At 47.1% G+C, this 26,810-nt stretch overlaps 1 protein-coding gene across 1 annotated transcript in view; it reads right to left on the bottom strand.

The window, feature by feature from the left end:
• Positions 1-26,810, bottom strand: part of LOC149443982 (uncharacterized) — a 75,026-nt gene that overhangs the window by 19,950 nt on the left and 28,266 nt on the right. The window contains 1 exon segment of the mRNA XM_089655099.1: positions 20,267-21,296. Within this exon segment, the coding sequence (XP_089511225.1) occupies positions 20,267-21,296 (1,030 nt within the window).

The following is a 26,810-nucleotide window of genomic DNA, read 5'->3' as shown; positions in this document are numbered from 1 at the left end:
TGGGTGTGCAAGTGCCGCAGTGCTGAAGGCAGTAATTTGATGTGGAGGTGACTTCTTTCTTGAGCCAGTTGATTTAAGGATTGTGAGCTTGCAACCAAGGTATTCCTAGGATGGCTGGAAACATGGGAGATCTCAGGACGTTGAAGCAAATGAATTCCTGATGGACAGAGTCAGTTGTGGCTAGGATGGGAATGGTTTCTTGGGTAATGCGTCCTGAGCTAGGAGCGGTGCCATCTGCTAGGAGTACATCAAGCCTTTGTGTTTTAGGACAAAGAGGAATACCTAGGTTCTGGGCAAGGTGGATGTCCGAGAAACAACTACAGGCTCCCGAATCAATGATTGCCCACAACTTGACTTCCTTTCCAGCCACCTGTAATGACATGGGTAGAACGACATGGGTGGTCAAGGTTCTGGATAACTGGAGATATGAAGGATGAGGCTGGCTGGACTTACTTGGTCGTACTGGGCAGTTGCATAAGAAATGGCCCATGGCCCTGTGACATAAATGTAAGATTTGAGTAGTTGAGATGTGATCAGTAGAAATATGTCATTGTAAATTTAGTTTCAGTCCATGTTATTAAAGATAAGTGTTCCGAATTCAGTCAGAGACATATGTTCACCAATTAGCATCTGAAAGGACAGAGCATGTCAAAAAAACTTTGTCACCTATGTAGCCAGAGATTGCCACCTTCTTGAAATCTAAAAGAAGAGATCCAACCATTTCAGCTTCGGGAAGCAGCAGGAGACCAGGAGAGGGCTCCACTTTGTCTGCTAGCTTTGATTTATATCCACAGATCAGAGGAATATATTTCTTCTCTCATAAAAGATACAATATTAGTTGCAGAGAGATGAAAATACTTCCTTCTGATTGGACACACTGTAAGCTACATCTGCATGTAAAACTGTATTTATAGCCTCTGTAGAATCCCAGAGAAATGCAGAAAACAGTTATATGGCACCTGATTGCAACAGCTGAACAGTGATTGGTACTGTCGCGATCAGATTGATGCGCTGGCGTCGGAAATTCTATCCCTGACTTGGTGATTAAAACTGTTCCTGGTCCAATCGACTTTGGGTACTTCAGTACCCAGAACGTCCTGTGGGCTGGTACAGGGTTGATTGGCCAAGGGCTAATGTCCAGCCTATGTCCATATTTCAATAAATTGAGGACCCTGAGATATGGATGGGGTGATTCGTACAGAGCCATTTCTATTTTACTGGCGAATCGCGGACTTTCTCTAACTTGCTCCAGTCACAGGATAACTCTTAGCAAAAGTTTTATTTCTGTTTTTATTACCTTTTATTTTATAGTCAATAGCCAATTGTGTGTCTTTTTGTATTTTCTGTATTATTTGTAACTTTTTATACTTTGTACATATTCTATGCACAGCCCACTTTCGGGATATTAAATCATAAAGTTAATAAGTGACTTCTGGATACTTAAGCTCCGGCTCATATCTCCAGAGAGATTATTGTATTACAGTGTCTATATATGCTCGGTCTAAGTTCATTGCCAATCTGTATGCAATTGCACTGTGTGTTGGCAAATTGCATGCAGATTGTAAAGTAGCAGATCTGCTAGACAGAGATCTGTGTGTGTGGTGGCCCAGCAGACCAGTCTGCCGACAAACTGTTGGATGGTGGCAAGCTACCGTTTGTTGTGTGACTGGTGTGGGGGGGTGTGGACAGTGGAATCGTCATTCACTCCGGGGTTCTAGCTTGTAGGATAGCTGGAGGAATGCTAGAAGTGTTTGCCAATTGCTAGACTGCTCCCCAACCCTTAGATTGCACCAGATTGTGTATAAGATTTGTATCTGCCTGTGTGTGGTCAGCCAGCTGGATTGGAGTGGAGTCTCCCTCTAGTAGTGGCCAGATGCAGTGCGTATCATGGCCAGTCTTATATGCTCAAAGTAAGACCCCTCATTCCCTCTTTACCCCAAGTCATGGCCGGACGTCCACACCTCGGTTAGCTAGGCACCGTGGGCATGTGTGTGCGGTGTGGACCCATGATAGCCCCGCAGTAAAGGCATAGGTTGCCTTGCCGTCTGCGTAATCTTTCCTCTGCAGATAAGGCAGGTCAGAGAAGGCCAATTAGCATGGGTTTTACTTCCGGAGTGCTGATAGGCGGAGAAATAGGGACAGAATCCACTGGTCTTGGAACCCTTGGCAAAACCCTTGGCAAAGGGTCTGGGTATGTTCAGAATGTCTCTCCTGTAGCCGTTGATCCAATTAGGTAGCGAGTTGAATTAGATTCTCCAAGGAGGAGGGAGCCTCCACCCTAGCTAATTCGTCCTTGAGGGACTCAGACAGACCTAGATGGAACTGGTATTTTAGGGCTGTGTCATTCCACCCGGTATTGGCGGACCATTTGCGGAATTCCACAATGTAGTCCTCCACATGCCGTCGGCCTTGTTGTAGAGCATGAAGGGTGGATTCAGCAGTAGAGGTCCTCTGGGGGCCATCATAAAGAGCTGCCATGGCTTCAACGAATGTGATCACTGAGTTTAGCGCTGGTTCTTTTTGTTCCAGTAAGCTGTGTGCCCATGATTGAGGTTCGTCAGATATGACAGAAATGATGAACCCCACTTTAACTGCCTCAAGTGAGAAGGTCCTGGGTTGCAGTGCAAAATACAACTCACAAGCATTCTTGAAGGCTCGGAATTTACGTCGGTCCCCAGGAAGCGTTCCGGAATGGTAACCCTGAGTAGTACCACAGCGGGTGTAACAGTGGAAAGCGAACTGGCTGGTGCCACTGTAGGGATAGGACTAGGCAATGGATTCTGGTCTGCAGAAGTCGCAGCAGTAGTGAGCGAATGAAGATGTCCCTCCAGCTGAAAATATTCCTCCTGCAGATCCTTGACCACTTGCGTAAGTGCCGTCATCTGTTGGCACAAGGCCTCTAATGCAGAAGCACCTCTCTCGGCCTCAGACATAATGGCTGATTGATACTGTCACGTACCTGGTGAGAGATGCCAATGGAGAGAGGGCTTCCCTTGCGGCTAAGTTCCAGACTCCTTTGAGAGTGGGACAGCAAGGAGTCAGGACCAAAGTGGCACAGGTCACCTGTAGGAGTGCTTATTGGTGGTCCACCCAGGAGCACAGCTGATGCACTGAGATGAGGTCTGCAGACAGGTGGTGCCTGTGTGAGGTATGAAAGCCCTTCCGGGGAACAGGATTACTGGATAGCCGGTTGAAAGCCAAGGTCTGGTACTGGGTGGAGATCAGAACAGACATAGTCAGATGGGATAGCCAAGGTCAGGCACAGAGGAGCAAGAGAGAATATCCGTTAGCCAGCAGAGGTCAAGTCAGGGTTTAAGCAGAGAAGACAGGTCCAGGAGCAAGCCGAGTCGGTAACAGGAAATCACAGTAGCACAGGAACAGGAAATAACAGTAGAACAGGAACAAGGTACTGGGGAGCCAAAGATCAACCAGCACTTGAGAGTAGTGTAGGGCTTCCTTATAAAGGTAGTTTGCCACCAAATTTGAGCCAATGTGAACTTCTGCGGCCATGCAAGGTACTGGCAGGGTTGCCAGGTCTCCTAACACCTCTGCCAAGGACAGAGCCCTGACATCTGTCCCCTCTACCCTCTGGCACCCGCTGAACTGTGCCCACAGATGGGCAAGCAGAGCCAGAGAAGCATAGTAGGTACAGGGGAGGTTCACACAGATGGGGTGGCAGAGGCTGGCACCTGAAAGGAGAGCCCTGCGGCTTGCCCTCAGCAGGGATAAAGATTAAAAACAATACTTGCCCGGCCCCCAGAACTACATGTCCCGGGCGTCGGGTGATGTAAAGTGACCATCCCTGCATGATGAGCCGACATTGACCTCACAGCACTGCCTCAGAGCAAACTAGTCATAGGAAGGATCAGATTTATCATTCCTTGTCTGCAGATCCAAAGCTCATCAAAACCAGTTCAGAGACCAAACAAACCCAACAGAGAAAAGGGGCCCCGGACCTCAAAATTGTAGTAAACACTAAACAGTCCAAACAAAATGTGTTCCCATGGGGGGAGTAGTTCTTCACTGTCCAGCAACCCTCCTATTCCCCCCTCACATCCACATCCTATTATTGTGTGACCAATACCATCCAAATCATTCTTACTTTCATTTCCCAAAGTTATCCGTCTACAAGGAGACCTGTATAGATCACATGATGGCACCAATGAGGATGGAGGAGGACCGGAGTCACATGACTGAGAAGATACTAAACCTCACCCTGGAGATCATCTACCTGCTGACCGGAGAGGTGAGGAGGATTCTGGGAGGTCACATGACATCACTCTTATCTCTATTAATAATACACAGACCTGACCGGAGAGGTGAGGAGGATTCTGGGAGGTCACATGACATCACTCTTATCTCTATTAATAAAACACAGACCTGACCGGAGAGGTGAGGAGGATTCTGGGAGGTCACATGACATCACTCTTATCTCTATTAATAAACACAGACCTGATCGGAGAGGTGAGGAGGATTCTGGGAGGTCACATGACATCACTCTCATCTCTATTAATAAAACACAGACCTGACCGGAGAGGTGAGGAGGATTCTGGGAGGTCACATGACATCACTCTCATCTCTATTAATAAAACACAGACCTGACTGGAGAGGTGAGGAGGATTCTGGGAGTCTAACATAATATTCCTATTGGTTCCTCAATACAGAGATTTCCTCTTCTGAAGTCAGGTGATCATATGACCATCACAGTGCCTCCATGTGACTCCCTAAACCCTGAGAGACACAACATGCAGAAGATTCTAGAAGTCACCAAGAAGATGATGGAGCTGCTGACAGGAGAGGTGAGCGGTGCTGGGAATTCTGGGATATTCTCCAATCACTGATCATTATCAGTATCATTAGGATCTGTACATTCTCTGCATTGTTACCATTGATGTCATTTTATTATATATTCAGAGTGGAAACCTGAGAGATCCTAAAGTTGAGGTTAAAGAAGAGATAAAAGAGGATGAGGATGAGGATGGGGGGATGGAGGAGTCAGAGCTTCTAAGAGAACACAAAGATCTGTACGAGGACACCATGGTGGAGTCATCCAGCTATAGGAACCCACCAGAGAGATGTCCCCGTCCTCTGTATTCCCGGGATTCCACACAGGAAGGTCACACCATCCCTCACCATCATCAGGTAGATGAGGAACAATCACTGATAGTATCATTAGGATCTGTACATTATCTGCATTGTTACCATTGATGGGATTTGTATTATGCATTTAGAGTGGAATCCTCGGGGATGATAATATTGATGTTAAAGAAGAGTATAAAGAGGAGGATGAGGAGTATGGAGTGATGGAGGAGTTTTCAGAAGGACACAAGGATATGATGGAGCCACCTAATACCAGGAACCCACCAGAGAGATGTCCCCGTCCTCTGTATTCCCGGGATTCCACACAGGAAGATCACACCATCCCTCACCATTACAAGGTTGGTGGGATGGAGCATCTAGAACATGGACTTGTGGAGATAATATTTGGATTTTTCATGTTAGCTTATATTTATATATTATGTGAAATTTCTAATTTTCTTGGTTTAGGGTGAAGATCTGATAGATATAAAAGTTGAGATTAAAGCAGAAGAAGAAGAGGCGTATGTGAGGGATGATCAGCAGTCTATGGAGGAGGATGGAATAACGGGGACATTTATAGAGGAGGACACTCCTACAGAGATCAGCACAGGTGGGTCATGAACACAAAATACACTATATACTCTATGTTGTACATTACATACTTCTGACCCCTGCACTATATACTCTATGTTGTACATTACATACTCCTGACCCCTGCACTATATACTCTATGTTGTACATTACATACTCCTGACCCCTGCACTATATACTCTGTTGTACATTACATACTCCTGACCCCTGCACTATATACTCTATGTTGTACATTACATACTCCTGACCCCTGCACTATATACTCCATGTTGTACATTACATACTCCTGACCCCTGCACTATATACTCCATGTTGTACATTACATACTCCTGACCCCTGCACTATATACTCCATGTTGTACATTCCATAGTCCAGACTCCTGCTTTCCCCCCTCCCCCCACTGCTATATATACACATAATATGGATTCTCTTTTGTTACACCCATTTCCTCCCAGCTGGACATTTTATATCGGATGATGTGATTGGAGCACAGACTTTTACATGGTGATAATAATGTGATAACATCCTCCAACTTTGGACCCTTAAACAGAAAGTGATAATGAGGGAGGAGTCAATACCCCAATGATGGTGGTCTTCAGGATCAGTCCAGTCTTCATCTTGGTTTTTCTACCCCCTTCCTCACTCTCTGACCTTTGGTGGGGCTCAGCCCCGCTGTTCTTCATGACTAAATCATGGAGTAAATAAGGAAGTGCAGTACTTCTTGTGTTGGGAAGATGGCAATGAGTGATAGAGGGGGTGGGGACCCTCGTCTTATAATCCCCTCATCACTGTCCCTCCTATAAAAGACAGTTCTGGTTGTTTCCTCACTCTCTGACTAAGGTCCATGAATAAAGAAATGACCTGGTAGGAGATCAGAGGAGCCATTTCCTAGTTCTCTTGTGGGTGGAATTGTAAGCTCCTCAGAGCCCAAGCTGCCTGATGTGGGCGGAGTCCTGGTTTGGGGGAACCAATCAGCTCCTGTCTAGTAATCCTCTTTGTCTTTGTATTTTAGTCCATGGCCGGGAGATGAGGAAAACCTCCGAGGATTGTCTCACTTTGTCTCCAGACTGGAAAGTAGAAGATGAGGACATCACACAGTATAGTCCAGGAGAAAACCCGGCTCCCTCCAATGTCTATCCGGCACCACCCAGTGTAGATGGACCATCGGATTCCTCGTATCCTGAGGAACCTCAGACTGTGCGGGACCGGGTCGGCCTTCCAACAGGGAAGAGGTTCTCCTGTACTGAGTGCGGGAAATGTTTCCAATCTAAATCTGATCTTAATGTGCATAAAAGATCTCACACGGGAGAGAAGCCATATTCCTGTCCTGAGTGTGGGAAATGTTTTTCACGGAAGTCCAATCTTCACACACATCAGAGATCTCACACGGGGGAAAAGTCATATTCCTGTCCAGAGTGTTGGAAATGTTTTTCAGTGAAGTCCAATCTTTACACACATCAAAGATCTCACACGGGCGAGAAGCCGTATTCCTGTCCTGAGTGCGGGAAATGTTTTTCAGAGAAGTCTGGTCTTCATAAACATCAGAGATCTCACACGGGGGAGAAGCCATATTCCTGTCTTGAGTGCGGACAATGTTTTTCAGAGAAGTCCAGTCTTCATAAACATCAGAGATCTCACACGGGGGAGAAGCCGTATTTTTGTCCTGAGTGCGGGAAATGTTTTTCACAGAAGTCCAGTCTTCGTAAACATCAGAGATCTCACACGGGGGAGAAGCCGTATTCCTGTCCTGAGTGTGGAAAATGTTTTTCAGATAAGTCCAATCTTCACAGACATGAGAGATTACACACGGGGAGAAGCCATTTTCCTGTCCTGAGTGAGGGAAATGTTCCTCACTGAAGTCCTGTCTTCCTGTACATCAGGGGTCCCACAAAACCCTGGAGGTATATTAGTGCCTTGAGTGCGGGAAATGTCTTCTAGATGAATGTTGCTGGACATCCCAGCTCTCATGTGGGGAAGAAGCACACCCTGATATACACCTCAGATATACTCCATGGCTGATCTTCATCATGGAAGAAACAGTTCATAAGGAGATCAGAGGCCCCCAAAGACATGGATGAAGTGTGGGACCGGGTTGGCCATTGATTGCAGGAGAAGAATAAAAATGTAGTCCTGACCTAGAGCACTGGGCTGACTTTTGGGGTGCAGCCTACAGTGAAGGAAATGTGTATTTGCTCCCCTGCTGATGTTGAATGTTTGCCCCTCACACAGAAATGATCGGTCTAACAATGGAATGTTCGCCCCTCACACAGAAATGATCGGTCTAACAATGGAATGTTCGGTGTAACACTGAGAGACAGAATACAACAACAAATTCAGCAGAAATGCATCTAACAAATGATGACTGATCTGCATGTTCATGAGGGAAAGAAGGATTTGATCCCCTATCATTCAGCAGGATTTCTGGCTCCCAGGTGTCTTTCATACAGGTAACAAGCTGAGATTAGAAGCAGTCTCTTAAAGGGAGTTCTGCTAATCTCATTGTGTTACCTGTATAAAAGACACCTGTCCTCAGGAGCAATCAAACCATCGGATTCCAAACTCTCCACCATGGCAAAGACCAAAGAGCTGTCCAAGGATGTCAGGGACAAGATTGTAGACCTACACAAGGCTGGACTGGGCTACTAAACTATGGCCAAGCAGCTTGGTGAGAAGGTGACAACAGTCGGTGCAATCATTCACAAATGGAAGAAACACAAAACAAGTGTCAGTCTCCCTAGGTCTGGTGCACCATGCAAGATCTCACCTCGTGGAGTGTCAGTGATCATGAGAACAGTGAGGAATCACCCCAGAACTACACGTGAGGATCTTGTCAATGATCTCCAGGCAGCTGGGACCACAGTCACCAAGAAAACAATTGGTAACACACTACGCCGACAAGGACTGAAATCCTGCAGTGCCCGCAAGGTCCCTCTGCTCAAGAAAGCCCATGTCCTGGCCCGTCTGAAGTCTGCCACTGAACATCTGAATGATGCAGAGGAGGACTGGTGGAAAGTGTTGTGGTCAGAGGAGACCAACATCCAGCTCTTTGGCATCAACTCAACTCGCCGTGTTTGGAGGAGGAGGAATGCTGCCTATGAGCCCAAGAACACCATCCCAACTGTGAAACATGGTGGTGGAAACATTCTGCTTTGGGGGTGTTTTTCTGCTAAGGGGACAGAACAACTGCACCGCATCAAAGGGACGATGGACGGGGCAATGTACCCTCAAATCTTGGGTGAGAACCTTCTTCCCTCAGCCAAGGCATTGAAAATGGGTCGTGGATGAGTGTTCCAGCATGACAATGACCCAAAACACACGGCCAAGGCAACAAAGGAGCGGCTCAAGAAGAAGCACATTAAGGTCCTGGAGTGGCCTAGCCAGTCTCCAGACCTTCATCCGATTGAAAATCTGTGGAGGGAGCTGAAAGTTTGAGTTGCCAAACATCAGCCACCAAACCTTAATGACTTGGAGAGGATCTGCCAAGAGGAGTGGGCCAAAATCCCTCCTGAGATGTGTGCAAACCTGGGGGCCAACTCCAGGATACATCTGACCTGATTGCCAACAAGGGATTGGCCACCAAGTACTAAGTCATGTTTTGTGAAGGGGATCAAATCCTTCTTTCCCTCATGAACATGCAGATCAGTCATCATTTGTTAGACGCATTTCTGCTGAATTTGTTGTTGTATTCTGTCTCTGTGTTACACCGAACATTCCATTGTTAGACCGATCATTTCTGTGTGAGGGGCGAACATTAAACATCAGCCGGGGAGCAAATACACATTTCCTGCACTGTATATGCTAGAGATGGTCTGCATATAAATGGAAGGGGTCTGCTGTGCTGGGGGAGGGGTTTATGGGAAGGCTGGAGGAGTATATAAACTAGGATGGAGGGGGGAGGGAGAATTCAGTTTTAATGGGTAGACAGATCAGACGGGTCAGTACTTGTTGGAGTTACAAACAACCAGTGGAATTGGTACCATTTGTATGAAAATAAAAAATACTCAAAATCCGTGTGAACAAGGTGTAAGTGAATGGACAAGGTGTCGGTGAATGGACAAGGTGTCGGTGAATGGACAAGGTGTCGGTGAATTGACGAGGTGTCAGTGAATGAACGAGGTGTCGGTGAATGGACAAGGTGGCAGTGAATGAAGGAGGTGTCAGTGAATGGAGAAGGTGTCAGTGAATGAAGAAGGTGTCAGTGAATGAACAAGGTGTCAGTGAATGAAAGTGTTTGTTCCCCAATGCCAGAAGTGTGCCCAGCACAATAGGTGAGTTGGAAGGTTTGGTGCATGAAGAGAACTAGGATTGAATTGGTATTGCTGAATCTTGGCTTCATTCCTCACATGACTGGGCCATTCATATTCCTGGCTAGGTTCTCTTTCGGAGAGACGGGGGAAATAGGAAAGGTGGTGGAGTCTGTCTCTATGTGAGAAGTGATCTCAGAGCGAGTGTGAAAGAGGACCTAGTTGAAGGAGAGTGTGATGAGGCTGAAGTATTAGGGGTGGAACTGCACATGGGGGGCGGTACTACAAAGGTCATCATTGGAGTTTGTTATAGGCCTCCCAGTGTTAATGAGGAGGTGGAGACTCAGCTCCTCCCACAGATGGAAAGGGCTGCAAGGGCTGGGACAGTGATAATAATGGGGGATGGTAACGACCCAGAAAGTGACTGGAGTAATGGTACTGCGGGTGTAAACACAAAACAACCCCTCCTGCCCTCTATGGCCCAGAACAAGGGTGGATAGATGGACCCGGAACTTGAAGAAATTCCCCACCAAGGCATCAAAGGTTGTGCGGCTCTAAACAAGGCTGGGGAAGCCCCACCAATACTGAAAAGCGAAACAAAAAGCGCACCAACCTTGTGCATTACCTCAGTAAAATGTGATTTTATTGGATGTGAAAATATCCTCACAAACAGAGAAGTATAACAAGCGTGTAAAGTCCTTAGTGAGACTTGACCAATCAGAGACCAGCGCGAGTCTAAACACGAGGGAAGGTTCTCAGAGTCAGGCTGACGCGTTTCGAAGGGAGTCCCTTCTTCATCAGAGCTGACTTGGCAATGACAATCCTCTTCTATATATACCCTGGGACAGAGGTTGGACCCTCCCACTTGGGTTGGGCAGTCCCGGGAAAGGAGGCGGGACAAAGGTGACATCACAACATGCTCACACAAGCAACAATACATTACACATCAAGAGGTATAGTAAGAGACATTAGAAACATTCACCGGCATTAAAGCTGTAAGAAACGCAGGGCAGTGTAATATATACATGAGGAGGTCATATAGTCTGTGTATATATATATATCCCCATATAATAAATAATGACATATTGGGAATGCTGCATTGGGGTTCATGGGGATAATATTGTTGGATCAGCACAATGTATAAAAAGTAAAAATGAATGAATTGAATCCATAATTCCTTTGGATAAAGCCTGCTGGTTCCTCAATTGTTGGCTTCTTTCCATGGAGATAAATGTGAACACAAAGTAGGTATACACATACATTTCAATGGCAGCCAGAATGTCCTTGCTTTGTGTGGGCTGTCAGTGGGGTCATTGGGCAGATCTTTGTCTTTAGATGTATGGAGTATTCATGAGTAATGTTACTATACTGGCAGCAGGGGGAGATCAAGTGCTGCCATTGCCAAATATGGCTTCTGGAGGTGAATTGGAATGCACACCAATAGGTGCGTGGCTGTGGGGGCGCATGCGCAATGAGGCGGTGGCACGCTGGAGTAGTCATGGAGATGGGCCTCCGACGGGCTATCGCACATGCGCAGTGAGGCGGCGGCAGGCTGGAGTAGTCATGGAGATGGGCCTCCGACGGGCTATCGCACATGCGCAGTGAGGCGACGGCATGCTGGAGTAGTCATGGAGATGGGCCTCCGACGGGCTATCGCACATCCGCAGTGAGGCGACAGCATGCTGGAGTAGTCATGGAGATGGGCCTCCGACGGGCTATCGCACATGCAAGCCAAAGTCAGCTTATCATTTACCTAGTGGAGTGCACTCCGGACATCCCGGAAGGACGGCTGTGAGATGTTTTCCAGCCGTGACTGTAAAGTTGGACCTCTACCTACAACTCTTGGGACAATTAGCCTGCATGTGACCTCGCTGTCTCCATCTACAGCATCAAGTCTGGGGTGCTCTTCCTTTATGTGTCCACCTGTTTTCCAAACCAAGAGGTCCTCCCCTAAATCTTGGGGTGTTGGTGGGATTGACCTGAGCCTTTACATAGTTAATAGGGTAGATCCTTGATGAATTTGCATCTTGCATCACGCCTGTCCCAGATTTGTGTTCTACTCCTAGCGCTCTGGGTCACACTCCTTAGAAACAGACTATTAAATTCTCACAGGTCATTCCCTTGGAGAATGTCAAAAGAAAGTCCTGCCATTACCCCAACAGAAGAAATTCCCTGTAGAATTCACCACACAGGGATCAATGATGGTCAGGAAAGCGCCTGTATCACAGAAACCAACGACTTTTTGTACATCTATGCAGAGCTCCTGTAACTGCTGCTGCCTTATCTTGGGGTAAGTGGCTGGACTCCATAAACTAGAAGGGCACCAGTTGTTGTTGGAAGCATCAATTCACTTTAAGATGGTGAAAGGCTCTTTCCTTCTGGCACCAGAAATACACTGGGATCAGGGCAGGTGTTTTGATTCTGGGGAGGGTGAAGTTCCTTGGGCATCTAGCCTGGAGATGCCTGGGTTATCCACATCTGTAGCATGGGTGGTCCAAGGGTGACCAGAGGGCTGGGGTTGGAGTGGAATTTCTTCAGAAGCTTGGTACATATCCACATAGTGCACCAGCTTGGGAGAGGTGGACCTGAGAGTCTTTTTCTAACAGGGCAGCTGGCCTGGCAGTGACCGGTTTGTCCGCAGCCAGAGTCTCTCTGTAGAGATAATGTTAGTGGATCAAATTATCCTCCCAGCACTTCAAGTGTGTCCCTAAGCCAACCGCTTCCATACCCCAAAGTGATGTCCTGCTGGAAAGAGCTTTAATAACCATGTGGCCCTCAGATGAAAAGCCATCCCATGGATACTTTTGTAGTTTTGCTGCTGAACTGGGACATGTACCTTGCAGAGGCATGTTGAGGCCTCTTGCTGGTACATGTTTGGAAGGGGCAGGGGTTGTAGCGGAGGGAAGAAATATATATTTTTTTGTGTGTTGTTTGTTGAAGCACAGACAGCATTGTGTCCTGTAGCTGGATAAAGCCAGATGGGCCAGCAGCAGGTTTGGATGCTTAAGGCTTGGCTGAACTCAAAGGACAATATAATAACCCTATGCTGGCAGAAAGGGTCAGACGTTTCTGAGTTTACTTCTGTGATGGACACACCGGACTGAGGGCTGCATGTCTTCCTAGAAAGAGGTTACCTGGTGCACAGAATTGCTGAGACAGATAGCTTCCTGGACACTGGGACTCTGCTCTACTCTCTGATCTTCTGGCAGCGTCTGTCTGTGTGGCCCAGATGCTGCGGCAGGACACACAGCCTTCTGAGGACCCGTGATGTGCATATGAAGAACCTCTGCCCACCAGACCTCCTGTTCCCTGCCAAGCTGCCTGGACTTCTGTTGACTGGTGAGTCCCTGAACCTATGTTGTGTCTATTGCTGCTCATCCCTCATAGTGCCTGGACTCTGGACTAAGTGGCTGCTGGATCCGATTGCTGCAGTTTGCCAGTCTATACCCTTGATGTGCCATACCATGCTGCCCTGGTCTCTGCCCTGTGCTTGAATCACCCCACTTTTCTGTCCAGTTCCCTATACTGTGCTGACTTAGCCCCTTGTCTGTCCAGATCCCTGTCCTGTGCTGGACTCAACCACATGTCTGCCCAGATCCCAGCCCTGTGCTGGACTAAACCACTTGTCTGCCCAGATCCCTGCCCTGTGCTGGACTAAACCACTTGTCTGCCCAGATCCCTGCCCTGTGCTGGACTCAACAACTTGCCTGCCCAGATCCCTGCCCTGTGCTGGACTCAACCACATGTCTGCCCAGATCCCTGCCCTGTGCTGGACTCAACCACTTGTCTGCCCAGATCCCTGCCCTGTGCTGGACTAAACCACTTGTCTGTCCAGATCCATGCCCTGTGCTGGACTCAACCACTTGTCTGCCCAGATCCCTGCCCTGTGCTGGACTCAACCACATGTCTGTCCAGATCCCTGCCCTGTGCTGGACTCAACCACTTGTCTGCCCAGATCCCTGCCCTGTGCTGGACTCAACCACATGTCTGCCCAGATCCCTGCCCTGTGCTGGACTCAACCACTTGTCTGCCCAGATCCCTGCCCTGTGCTGGACTCAACCACTTGTCTGCCCAGATCCCTGCCCTGTGCTGGACTAAACCACTTGTCTGCCCAGATCCCTGCCCTGTGCTGGACTCAACCACATGTCTGCCCAGATCCCTGCCCTGTGCTGGACTCAACCACTTGTCTGCCCAGATCCCTGCCCTGTGCTGGACTCAACCACTTGTCTGCCCAGATCCCTGCCCTGTGCTGGACTCAACCACATGTCTGCCCAGATCCCTGCCCTGTGCTGGACTCAACCACTTGTCTGCCCAGATCCCTGCCATGTGCTGGACTCAACCACTTGTCTGCCCAGATCCCTGCCCTGTGCTGGACTCAACCACATGTCTGCCCAGATCCCTGCCCTGTGCTGGACTCAACCACTTGTCTGCCCAGATCCCTGCCCTGTGCTGGACTCAACCACTTGTCTGCCCGGATCCCTGCTGTATCAGCTGGATTTGACCCTTGCTACATCCTACCCTGGTCCGCCTAGATCCCTGCCTAGTGTGCTGGACTTAACCACTGCTACGCTGTATTCACCCTGTGGGCTGGGTACATTCCCCTTGCCATACCGTCTGGTGGCCTGGTGTACTGGTTCTCCATTTTGCTTGGCCATCCTACATGGACTATCTATGTGGTATTACATTGCTACCTGGTGGACTATTTTGTTGTGCTTTGTCTTGTTATCCGTACTGTGCCTCACATTCCCCAATATACCCCCATATGTTGGGTTTTGTGTGATCTGCTCTGTGTGCTCTCTCTCTGCACTTCTAGTTTATCACTAGTGATGGGCTGAACACCCTCCGGTTCAGTTCATGGTAGAACATTCGAACAGACCAAACGTTTGCCGCCAACATCGAACCTATGGGACTCAAACTTGAAAATTCAAAAGTGCCCATTTAGAAGGATTATATGCTAGGTGTCAGCAATAAAAGTGGTATGGGGACTCGGGAACTGCCCTGATGGACATGAATCAGTGGAAAATAAATTCTAATAGTACAGTTTTTAAAGGGGCAGTTATTTTTCATTGCTTAAAGCAGTGCTTCTCAATTATTTTCTGTCATGCCCCCCCTAGGAAGAAGAAAACATTTTGCGCCCCCCCGCGCGACTGTAAATAGTATCATTTGTCTATAAAATTGTTATAAGTAGGAATAGTGCCCCATCATTGGTGTCAGTGGGAGGAATAGTGCCCCATCATTAGTGTCAGTGGGAGGAATAGTGCCCCATCATTGGTGTCAGTGGGAGGAATAGTGCCCCATCATTAGTATCAGTGGGAGGAATAGTGCCCCATCATTGGTGTCAGTGGGAGGAATAATGCCCCATCATTGGTGTCAGTGGGAGGAATAGTGCCCCATCATTGGTGTCAGTGGGAGGAATAGTGCCCCATCATTGGTATCAGTGGGAGGAATAGTGCCCCATCATTGGTGTCAGTGGGAGGAATAGTGCCCCATCATTGGTGTCAGTGGGAGGAATAGTGCCCCATCATTGGTGTCAGTGGAATAGTGCCCCATCATTGGTGTCAGTGGGAGGAATAGTGCCCCATCATTGGTGTCAGTGGGAGGAATAATGCCCCATCATTAGTATCAGTGGGAGGAATAGTGCCCCATCATTGGTGTCAGTGGGAGGAATAGTGCCCCATCGTTGGTGTCAGTGGGAGGAATAGTGCCCCATCATTGGTGTCAGTGGGAGGAATAGTGCCCCATCGTTGGTGTCAGTGGGAGGAATAGTGCCCCATCGTTGGTGTCAGTGGGAGGAATAATGCCCCATCATTAGTATCAGTGACACCAATGATGCGGCACTATTCCTCCCACTGACACCAATGACACTTGCTGACCCCTGTTGCAGTACGGTGCTGCTGCAGCCAGCATATGTGGTTGCAGCAGCACCTCTGCACTGCACACTTACCGGCTTTTCCCTCACTCGATTTTCGTGGGTCCGCTCAGCTCCGCCTCCTCGCCCGTGATTGGCCGCCTGTGTACCTTTCCTGAGCTACAGTTCTGGCGGCCAATCACCGGTGAGGAGGCAGAGCCGAGCGGCAGGAGTGAGGGAGTGGCCGGAGTGACGGAAGGAGCAGCGCTTCCTGGATGGATCATCGTGGGAGCCAGGTAAGAGACAGCAGCCCTCTGCCCACCCCTGTACGCACCCCCCTTGATGGAGCCTCGCGCCCCCCCTGGGGGGCGCGCCCCACTATTTGAGAAGCACTGGCTTAAAGTAAAAAAAAAAAAATATTCATTTAAATATCATGCCTGGGGGTCCCTTAAACTACCTGCAAAGTTGCACATCTGTACAATGTATAGAACCTGCTGCAGCAGGACTCACACTGTAACCCTTCAGAGTTATTCTTGACAAGTGCAGGATTGGACCCGGCTCTAAAAATTCAAATTATATGTAATGCACCTCTCATACAGGTGTAGAACAATGTGGCCTTCAGTGTTGATGGTGCCTGAACACTGTGTCCCCTCACAGTTACTATTGCTGGGTGCAGACATGGGCCCTGCAGTTGAGAACTGTTAAAAATTATAGAAAAATTATCCAGGATTGATTCATGTTGATAAATGTCAGTTGGTCAGCGGAGTCTGTGGACAGACGCACTCTTTTATCCATCACAAAACCTCCAGCAGCACTGAATGTCCGTTCAGAAAGCACGCTGGGTGCAGGACAGGCCAGTAGCTTGATGGCATATTGAGCAAGTTCTGGCCAGTGTTCCATCCTCAAGACCCAGTAACCCAGTGGATGCTCAGTTGGAAAGGTCTCCAAGTCTGTTCTTGCCCCTAGATAATCCTGCACCATATGATGCAGACCCTGCCGATGGGTGCTTAAACCTAACAGCCCTGGGTGCTGAGGACTAAAGAACTGTTTAATCGGTCAGCTGGCCGCCTTCTCCACCGCTCTTCCTTTAACAGAATGAAGCCTCAGAAACACGTTGTCCAGGAAATGGTGACCTCCCAGTATCTGGAAAGGTGTTGCACAATTTCAAGGTGTCCTCAGGATGTTTCATCCTCTGCTCCCTCTGGGAAGACTGGATGAGCTCTGCACCTTGACCCTTGTAACGTGGATCAAGAAGGGTTGCCAACCAGTAAAGATCTCGCAGACACTTTGAGGAAATCTTGAAAATGAAAGATGTACACACAGTGCGCTGGTTATGCAGCAAAGTTGAGGCCTTGTGTGCTTTTCTGCAACACTGGAAGACAGTAGGGAGCCATTCTGAGCAGATATCATCTGAGGGATCATGTGAATCTGCTAAAGTTAAAGGCATCCTGAAAGACCTGAAACAGATGAAGTTTGTGAAACTTTTACATTTCCTATTCGATTTTCTAGCAAGCTGAACCCTTTGTCAGAGGGTCTTCAGAACAAGGAACTTATGATCTGTCAGGTAAAAAACAAACTAGAACAAGCAGCTAAAACTCTTCAGAATCTTTCTGATGGGAAAGAAAAAAACGAACTTGAATTTCTTAGTAAGTTTACAGAAGATGGAAAACGACACGGGCTGCAGCTGACCAACCTTCAAGCTGGTGACAGAATTTCAGTCTATAGGCCAATCTGTATTGGCCAAAGCAGAAAGAGATTTCATTTTGAGGCTTTCCTTGTTCTCCTCAGATATTGTACAATCTGTCCATATATTGAACAGCGTGTCTTGGCCAGACAAAGCTCACATCCCCAACTTTGGATGGACTGAGTTGCACAGAATTGCAAAACATGTTTTTGATAATCAGTTTGAAGACAAAATTGAGCTGTTAGAAGCAGAGTGGGCTGACCTCAAACTCTCCATTCCAAATGGACTCTTTTAATGAGACTCTGAAAAGATTGAATCAGCAGATTCAGCAACATACTCCCTCTGTTCAATTTCTGTGCCGTACTTCCCCAACAACCGTCTCATGTGAACGTGGCTATAGCTACCAAATCAGAATAAAGACGGTCTATCGTTCATCACTGACACGGGAGACTTTGGATGATCTTCTGATGATTGCTGTTAATGGACCACCACTAAAAGATTACAATCCACACACAGCCATTGGAGTGGTATTTTGTATCAGAAAGGGGACGTTACACAAGTCTTGGTCCTGCTGTACAATGAAAACCATAGCAAATCTTGATGTAAAACTGGCTTCCTACTGCTTTTTGGCATCCAAATAATTATTTTTTGGTGTTTTATTTTCTTAATTGAATAGAATTCAATCCGCACACAGCCACTGAAGTGGTATTTTGCATCAGAAAAAGGGTATTACACAAGTCTTGGTCCTGCTGTACAACACAAACCATGGCTGCTCTATGTTACAATGGTTACTATTGTTATGCCATGTTTTTTGGCATCTAAATAAGCACTTCTTTGTTTATTCTTAATGCACTACTTCTCTAAGCTCTCTTTTAATAAGATGCTGAAGATAAAAAATGCAAAATGTTTACTATTGTTATGCCATGTTTTTTGGCCATCAAAAGAGGCACTTTTTTCTTTTTTCTTAATGCCGCACTTCTCTAAGGTCTCTGCTGGAGATAAGAAATACAACATGTTTACAGTAATTATTATTCCATGTTTTTGGCATCAAAATAAGCACTTTTTCTTATGCTATACTTAAACTAAACTTACATCCTTTAAAAGAGACTTTACTGCAGTTACTAAAGATGCAGGAGATAAACAAAACAAATACAAAATGTTCACTGCAGGTTTAAAGCTGTAAAACTTGATGTTTTGATTGCACCCGATTGCTATTAAGCTATTGCTGTGATGTTTAAATTGACATAATAAAGTTATAATTGCAGTTTTTTATATTTTGGACTCTTTATTCTAAAGAAAAATGTAATTTCATAAGCTTTAAAGGGGTGTGGTTGGGGGCAGGGCTAGGGACAGCATTGGGGGATGGGCTGGGGGTGGAGGTGGACCTGGGCAAGGTTGGGTGGGGCAACTGGTGGAGAGTAAGGATTGTGCCTGGCTAGTAGGTCTAGACTCAAAATGGTTTATCCGGATGTATACAGTATATATATGACAAGGCAGACTACTTCATGTAACATTACATCTTCATCTCAGATTGTAAGCGGATTGGATTGGCCTGTGTATGGGATTCCAGATCAAGTCATGGCAAGGTACACGTTGAGCGTTGAATATCTGGCTGTAGAGAGATCACGGGGGGGATTTGTATATCTGTTGTCACATGTTGCTGAGTTACTGATTTCTTACACGACATTTCCAGACAGTTGGATGTAATTCATTAATATTTGGCAGTAATTGCTGGCTTGTATTTCTCCCCATTATTGTGGATTAGATCATTGTACTGTTATCTTGTATTGTTTATTATTTATCATCACCTATTATATTTCATCCCCAGTTTGTACTGATTTATATTATTAATAAATATATATTTTTGCACATTATTGTGTTTTATTTCGTCTTCCAATTATCACAAATACAGAACTGGGATGTCGGTTACTTTGTGAGAATTAGTAGGGAATCTCCTTCATTCCAGATCCCGCCTGTTTCCATGAATTGTATACGGATTATTTCCTCACAGATAAAGTTCTGACAATTTGTACCGTTCTGGTGTTTTTGGTCCTCAGAAATGAGATCTGCCGTCATCAGACATGATGGATTTTCAGACATCTCTCCCATAGTTTGTAGACTCTATAACTCTCCTACACACTGAATCATAGACACTGATTGGGGTTATTGTACCCAAGAAATGGCGCAGAATACACCTTTGTCTACATTTAGAAGGAAAGACGATTTATTTGTAAAAACAAGAAACAAGCAAAAATGGTAAAAAGTGGTGTTTAATACCACCAAAATAAATATCTGTGTGAAAAAATTGCAAAAATATAATTTGGGTACAATGTTGCATGACTGTGTAATTGTCATTCAAAGTGTGAGAGTGCTGATAGTTACCAGTCGGCCTGGGCAGGAGGGGGGGAAGTGTCCGGTATACAGGAGGTAGAAATATTTATTTTTAAACAGACCTCTAAGTGTTTGTGAAATCTCCCACCACAAAATGTACTCAGCCAATCACAGGGCAGGACTCCATTTTTATTCTCCTCCTTCTATCAATGGCCAACCCGGTCCCACACTTCATCCATGTCTTTGGGGGCCTCTGATCTCCTTATGAACTGTTTCTTCCATGATGAAGATCAGACATGGAGTATATCTGAGGTGTATATCAGGGTGTGCTTCTTCCCCACATGAGAGCTGGGATGTCCAGCAACATTCATCTAGAAGACATTTCCCGCACTCAAGGCACTAATATACCTCCAGGGTTGTGTGGGACCCCTGATGTACAGGAAGACAGGACTTCAGTGAGGAACATTTCCCTCACTCAGGACATGAAACTTGCTTCTCTCCCGTGTGAGATCTTTGATGTTTATGAAGACTGGACTTCTGTGAAAAACATTTCCCACACTCAGGACAGCAATACGGCTTCTCCCCTGTGTGAGATCGCTGATGTGTGTAAAGATTGGAAGTCTTTGTAAAACATTTCCCGCACTCAGGACAGGAATAAGGCTTCTCTCCTGTGTGAGATCTCTGATGTGTGTAAAGATGGGACTTCACTGAAAAACATTTCCCGCACTCAGGACAAGAATACGGCTTCTCTCCTGTGTGAGATCTCTGATGTCTGTAAAGATTGGACTTATGTGAAAAACATTTTCCACACTCAGGACAGGAATATGGCTTCTCCCCCGTGTGAGATCTCTGATGTGTGTAAAGACTGGACTTATCTGAAAAACACTTTGCACACTCAGGACAGGAATATGGCTTCTCCCCAGTGTGAGATCTTTGATGTGTGTAAAGACTGGGCTTCTCTGAAAAACATTTCCCACACACATGACAGGAATGTGGCTTCTCCCCCGTGTGAGATCTCTGATGTGTGTAAAGACTGGACTTCTGTGAAAAACATTTCCCACACTCAGGACAGGAATACGGCTTCTCCCCTGTGTGAGATCTCTGATGTGTGTAAAGACTGGACTTCTGTGAAAAATTTTTCCCGCACTCAGGACAGGAATGCAGCTTTTCTCCTGTGTGAGATCTCTGATGTGTGTAAAGATGGGACTTCCTTGAAAAACATTTCCCGCACTCAGGACAGGAATACGGCTTCTTCCCCGTATGAGTTCTCTGATGTGTGTAAAAACTGGACTTCTGTGAAAAACATTTCCCGCACTCAGGACAGGAATACGGCTTCTCTCCCGTGTGAGATCTCTGATGTGTGTAAAGAAGGGACTTCCTTGAAAAACATTTCCCACACTCAGGACAGGAATACGGCTTCTCCTCCGTGTGAGATCTCTGATGTCTGTAAAGATGGGACTTCCTTGAAAAACATTTCCCGCACTCAGGACAGGAATACGGCTTCTCCCCCGTGTGAGATCTTTTATGCACATTAAGTTTGGATTTAGAACAAAAACCCTTCCCACACTCAGTACAGGAGAACCTCTTTCCTGTTGGAAGGCCGGCCCGGTCACGCACAGTCTGAGGTTCCTCAGGATACGAGGAATCCGATGGTCCATCTACACTGGGTGGTGCCGGATGGACACTGGAGGGAGCTGGGTTTTCTCCTGGACTATACTGTGTGATGTCCTCATCTTCTACTTTCCAGTCTGGAGACAAAGTGAGACAATCCTCGGAGGTTTTCCTCATCTCCCGGCCATGGACTAAAATACAAAGACAAAGAGGATTACTAGACAGGAGCTGATTGGTTCCCCCAAACCAGGACTCCGCCCCAATCAGGCAGCTTGGTCTCTGAGGAGCTTACAATTCCACCCTCAAGGGAACTAGGAAATGGCTCCTCTGATCTCCTACCAGGTCATTTCTTTATTCATGGACCTTAGTCAGAGAGTGAGGAAACAACCAGAACTGTCTTTTATAGGATGAGGGGATTATAGGATGAGGGTCCCCACCCCCTCTATCACTCATCATGACAGTGGCATGCCTGTGTTAGCAACATCATGGGAACATATGCCCAGCAATCGTCATTACAGTCATGGATTTTCTCCTGTTGCCCCTTTACTACACTTTCCAGTTCGGAACATTTTTCTTGGTAGGCTATAGCGGCCTCCATGTTTGGGTCAGATTTTTCTGTGCTGGTCAGAGGTCAGGCTCAGAGACAAGTAGTTATAGCAGAAGACCAACCAACAGGATAGATATACAGGCAGGTCACCCTGACAGATGACATGGGCTCACCTGAGGTGCGGGGTCTAAGCACTAACCAGTATCACCAGAGCTCCAGATGGTGGGTATGGGTTTTGCTGCGTGTTAGTACCAGGTCACAGTAGTAGTAGTCAATAAACAAGCCAAGGGTCAGTAACAAGTGGTTCCAGGTCAGTAGTGAAGGTACAGAAGGTAGCAGGAGAGACAAGGGCAAGATATTGGATGGAGAAGGAACAATAATCTGCCAACCAGGAAGTGCAGAGACATGGCTTAAATCAGGAAGTTCATGGGAGGAGCAAAGAGTTCAAGGCTCAGCAGAAAACAAAGCCATGGATTAAGCAAAGTGCCGTCCATTATATCAGGTAACTCAGTGAGAAGAGTTACTACCAGACACAGTAGAGGCCGTGGGTTCAAGTCTAGGCTCTGACAGGTGTCTACGTTGATCAGAGGCAATGAATTAATATTTAGCTTCCAGCTGAACCCCAGAACCTCCATAAATCCAGTCTAGAGACATAAATTGTGTCTGCAGCACAGAGAAGGAAGATTATCCGAGAGAAATCCAGGAATACAGGACGGGGAACACAGCTCAGGAAAGTGACCAGGGGATTACAGGCTGATATCACCCAGTCCCCGCCCTACTCTGGACCAATCAGTGAGCAGTATGGGTGGAGGAATGGATTTAGTGTTCATGACCCACCTGTGCTGATCTCTGTAGGAGTGTCCTCCTCTATAAATGTCCCCGTTATTCCATCCTCCTCCATAGACTGCTGATCATCCCTCACATACGCCTCTTCTTCTTCTGCTTTCACCTCAAATTCTATATCGATTGGATCTTCACCCTAATAAAATAATAATAGAAGAGCTCATCTGTAAAACATAAACTCCAATATTGTAGCATCACATAAAAAAAAAATCACTTCTATGAGTCCATGTTCTGAATGCTCCATCCCACCAACCTTGCAATGGGGAGGAATGGTGTGACCTTCCTGTGTGGAATCCCGGGAATACAGAGGACGGGGACATCTCTCTGGTGGGTTCCTGGTATTAGGTGGCTCCATCATATCCTTGTGTCCTTCTGAAAACTCCTCCATCACTCCATACTCCTCATCCTCCTCTTTATACTCTTCTTTAACATCAATATTCTCATCCCCGAGGATTCCACTCTGAAAGATATAATAAAACATTCATTGTAACAAACATGCTGTGTATAAATCACAACTACCAATAATTGTCATCATCTACCTGATGATGGTGAGGGATGGTGTGACCTTCCTGTGTGGAATCCCGGGAATACAGAGGACGGGGACATCTCTCTGGTGGGTTCCCATGACTGGATCCATCTGTAGGAAACACACACACTGACTGAATCCATTGTTTCTATGTGTTTATCAGATGATGGGGGATCTAGGTGGATCCTCCGTACTGCTCTCTCCTTTACAATAAAGTCTCCTCTTACCCGGTGATGTGAGGGGCGGCTGATTGTCCATCATGACGTCCTTGTAGAGATCCTTGTGTCCTTCTAAATACTCCCACTCCTCCATGGAGAAATAGACAGTGACACCCTGACACCTTATAGGAACCTGACACACACAATGATACAGTCACCATCCAGACACATCCCTTGTCTGTTACTGGAGAATGTCCCAGAATTCCCGGCACCGCTCACCTCTCCTGTCAGCAGCTCAGTGATCTCTCTGGTGACTTCTAGAATCTTCTTCTTCTTTCTCTCTTCTATCAGGGAGGGAGGTGGAGGCAATGTGATGTCATAGGATTCTCTGACTCTGGATGGAGGGACATTGGGAGGAGGAGCTGTGAGGTCACTGTGATGTCATAGGACATATAGACTCTGGATAGAGAGACATTTGGATGGGGAGATTTGAGGGGTCCTCTATAAGATGCTCCCTTGCAAACCAAATCCTTGCTCCTGGGTGCGTCCTACCTCTCCTAAACTGAAGAGTGACCTTTGACCTTTACCATCCAGAAATCTGTCCGGAATCTGTGGAAGTAAGCTGTCATGTGATCAGGTGACGTGCGGAGGAACGGAGTGTAAATAGCAGACAATTGTCTCCAGAGCCCCTAATGGTGGGGATGGATTTGGCGGCGTGCTGGTGCCAAGTTTCCTCCCCCCAGGGTCACTGCAGGTGTGGAGAAAAGCTGTGTAAGAGGATATGGAGGAGAGATGAGGAGGAGATCCAGGAATCAGGAGAAAGGTCAGGGCAAGCAACAGACGAGCGCATCCAAGAGACCAAGCCGGGGTCACTACACAGAAAATCAATCCAAGGAAACAACAGGCAGGACGAGGAATAGCAAGAAGGAGCTGAGAGACAAATGAGAATATTGCTCAGCCAATGGGAGATGATCTCAGCATGACTTCCATCATGAAGGAGATGAGGGGGAGGGGAGGAAGTCACTGAAGGTGACCATAGATCCATGGAAATTCAGCTGGTTCAGCAGGGATCGCTCACATTTCCATCCATGTGTGGCCACTGCCGGATAAAAGCCACTCCCCCAGCAGCTGCAGCCAATAGCTTCAGTGCTGATCTGTGTATTCTGAGAGCGGAGGAGTCCCCCCATTGTCAGAATACAAGAGTGCAGCGGGGAGGATTCCCCCATCCACCTCCAATGTGTGGATGGGGGATCCCTTCTATTTCCTTCCATGACCTTTTTGTCTCCGGCTCCCTTAACCTACTAGCAATTACAGAAACCTGACTCCAAGCAGCAGATTCTGCTTCCCCCGCAGCACTTCCCTATGGAGGCCTCCTCTGGACCCACTCACCCAGACCCAGTGGTCAGAAAGGTGGTGGGGTTGGTTTGCTTCTATCCTCACTGAGCACCTTTCAAGTCCCCCCTAACCCTCCCTCTCTATCCTTCTCTTCTTCCCAGACTCACTGCATCCGGCTGTTTTCTCCCATTTCTCTGAGGATTGCAGTGATCTATCGGCCTCCTGGACCCGTCTCCCGCTTTCTTGATGATTTCTCCACCTGGCTGCCCTACTTTCTCTCCTCTGAGCTACAAACTATCATTCTCAGAGATTTTACCATTCCTATTAATGTCAACAACCCGGCTACATCCCAACTCTTCAACATAACCTCATCTTTTGCATTAGCACAATGTATACCGTCCTCCACTCACTCTGATGGGAATACATTGTTTTCTCCCATCTTTGCACTCCCTACAACCTCACAAACACCCCCTTCCCTCTCTCTGATCACAATCTCATCACCTTCACAGTCTCCTCGTCTTCAAACACCTATCCCTCCAAGCAGCCAACAATTACCCGCAGAAACCTACACAACTTGAACCCGGCTCCTTTCCACTCTGCAACTGACCAACTCTATGACAGAATCTCTCCCCTGTCCTGTCCTGACCTGGCCACTGCTGTCTACAACAGTTCACTATCATCCACACTGGACTCACTTGCTCCTCTAACAACACGAAGCATTAGGCCCCAACTATTACATCCGTGACAGACTGACCACACCAGACATCTTAAATGACATAGTCGTGCGCTGGAGCGATTGTTACGTAAAACCAAATCCCAGCAAGCATTCACCCGATATAAATCTGCTTTCTTCACATACAATTCCTCCCTCCATGCTGCCAAACAAGCCTACTTTGTCACTCTCCTCAATACCTTGTCATCCAGTCCTTGTCAGCTCTTCTCTACTTTTAACTCTCTACTTTCTCCACCTCCACCCAGTACCTCACTCACTGCTCATGAGATTGCAAATCATTTCAAAAACAAAATTGACTCAATTCGTAGGGACATCACCACTGCACAGACATCCATCCCACTTAGCATACCTTATACTAAGCCTCCCTCAACACTTTCCTCTTCTGACCTCGCTACTATTGAAGAGGTCACTAAGGTTTTCTCAGAAGCCCATCTCACTACCTGCCCCCTGGATCCTGTCCCCTCACAACTACTACGGTCACCCTCTTCTTCCATCCTATGCTCCCTCACTCACATCTTCAATCTCTCCCTCTCTACTGGTGCCTTCCCCTCCCCTCTAAAGCATGCGCACATCACTCCCATACTTAATAAGCCCTCCTTGGACCCCACCAACCTGAACAACTTAAGACCCATCTCCCTGCTGCCATTTACCTCTAAACTCCTAGAACACTTAGTCTACAATCGCCTGAGCTCCCACCTCACCGACAACAACCTTCTTCACCCTTTACAGTCTGGATTTTGCTCACTACACTCCACTGAAACTGCCCTACTAAACCTCACTAATGATCTACTAACTGCTAAAACCAATGGCCACTACTCCGTACTCATCCCAACCAATGGCCACTACTCCATACTCATCCCAACCAATGGCCACTACTCCATACTAATCCCAACCAATGGCCACTACTCCGTACTCATCCCAACCAATGGCCACTACTCCCTACTCATCCCAACCAATGGCCACTACTCCTTACTCATCCCAACCAATGGTCACTACTCCATACTAATCCCAACCAATGACCACTACTCCATACTCATCCCAACCAATGGCCACTTCTCCGTACTCATCCCAACCAATGGCCACTACTCCGTACTCATCCCAACCAATGGTCACTACTCCGTACTCAGCCCAACCAATGGCCACTACTCCGTACTCATCCCAACCAATGGCCACTACTCCATACTCATCCCAACCAATGGCCACTACTCCGTACTCATCCCAACCAATGGCCACTACTCCGTACTCCTCCCAACCGATGGCCACTATTCCATACTCATCCC

Source organism: Staurois parvus, unplaced genomic scaffold (assembly GCF_062004578.1).
Source record: "Staurois parvus isolate SC_StPar_1 unplaced genomic scaffold, SC_StPar_1.0 ptg000819l, whole genome shotgun sequence".
In the NCBI taxonomy this organism is placed as follows: domain Eukaryota; kingdom Metazoa; phylum Chordata; class Amphibia; order Anura; family Ranidae; genus Staurois; species Staurois parvus.
The sequence above is the reverse complement of the archived record's forward strand: the minus strand, read 5'-3'. Positions and strand labels throughout refer to the sequence as shown.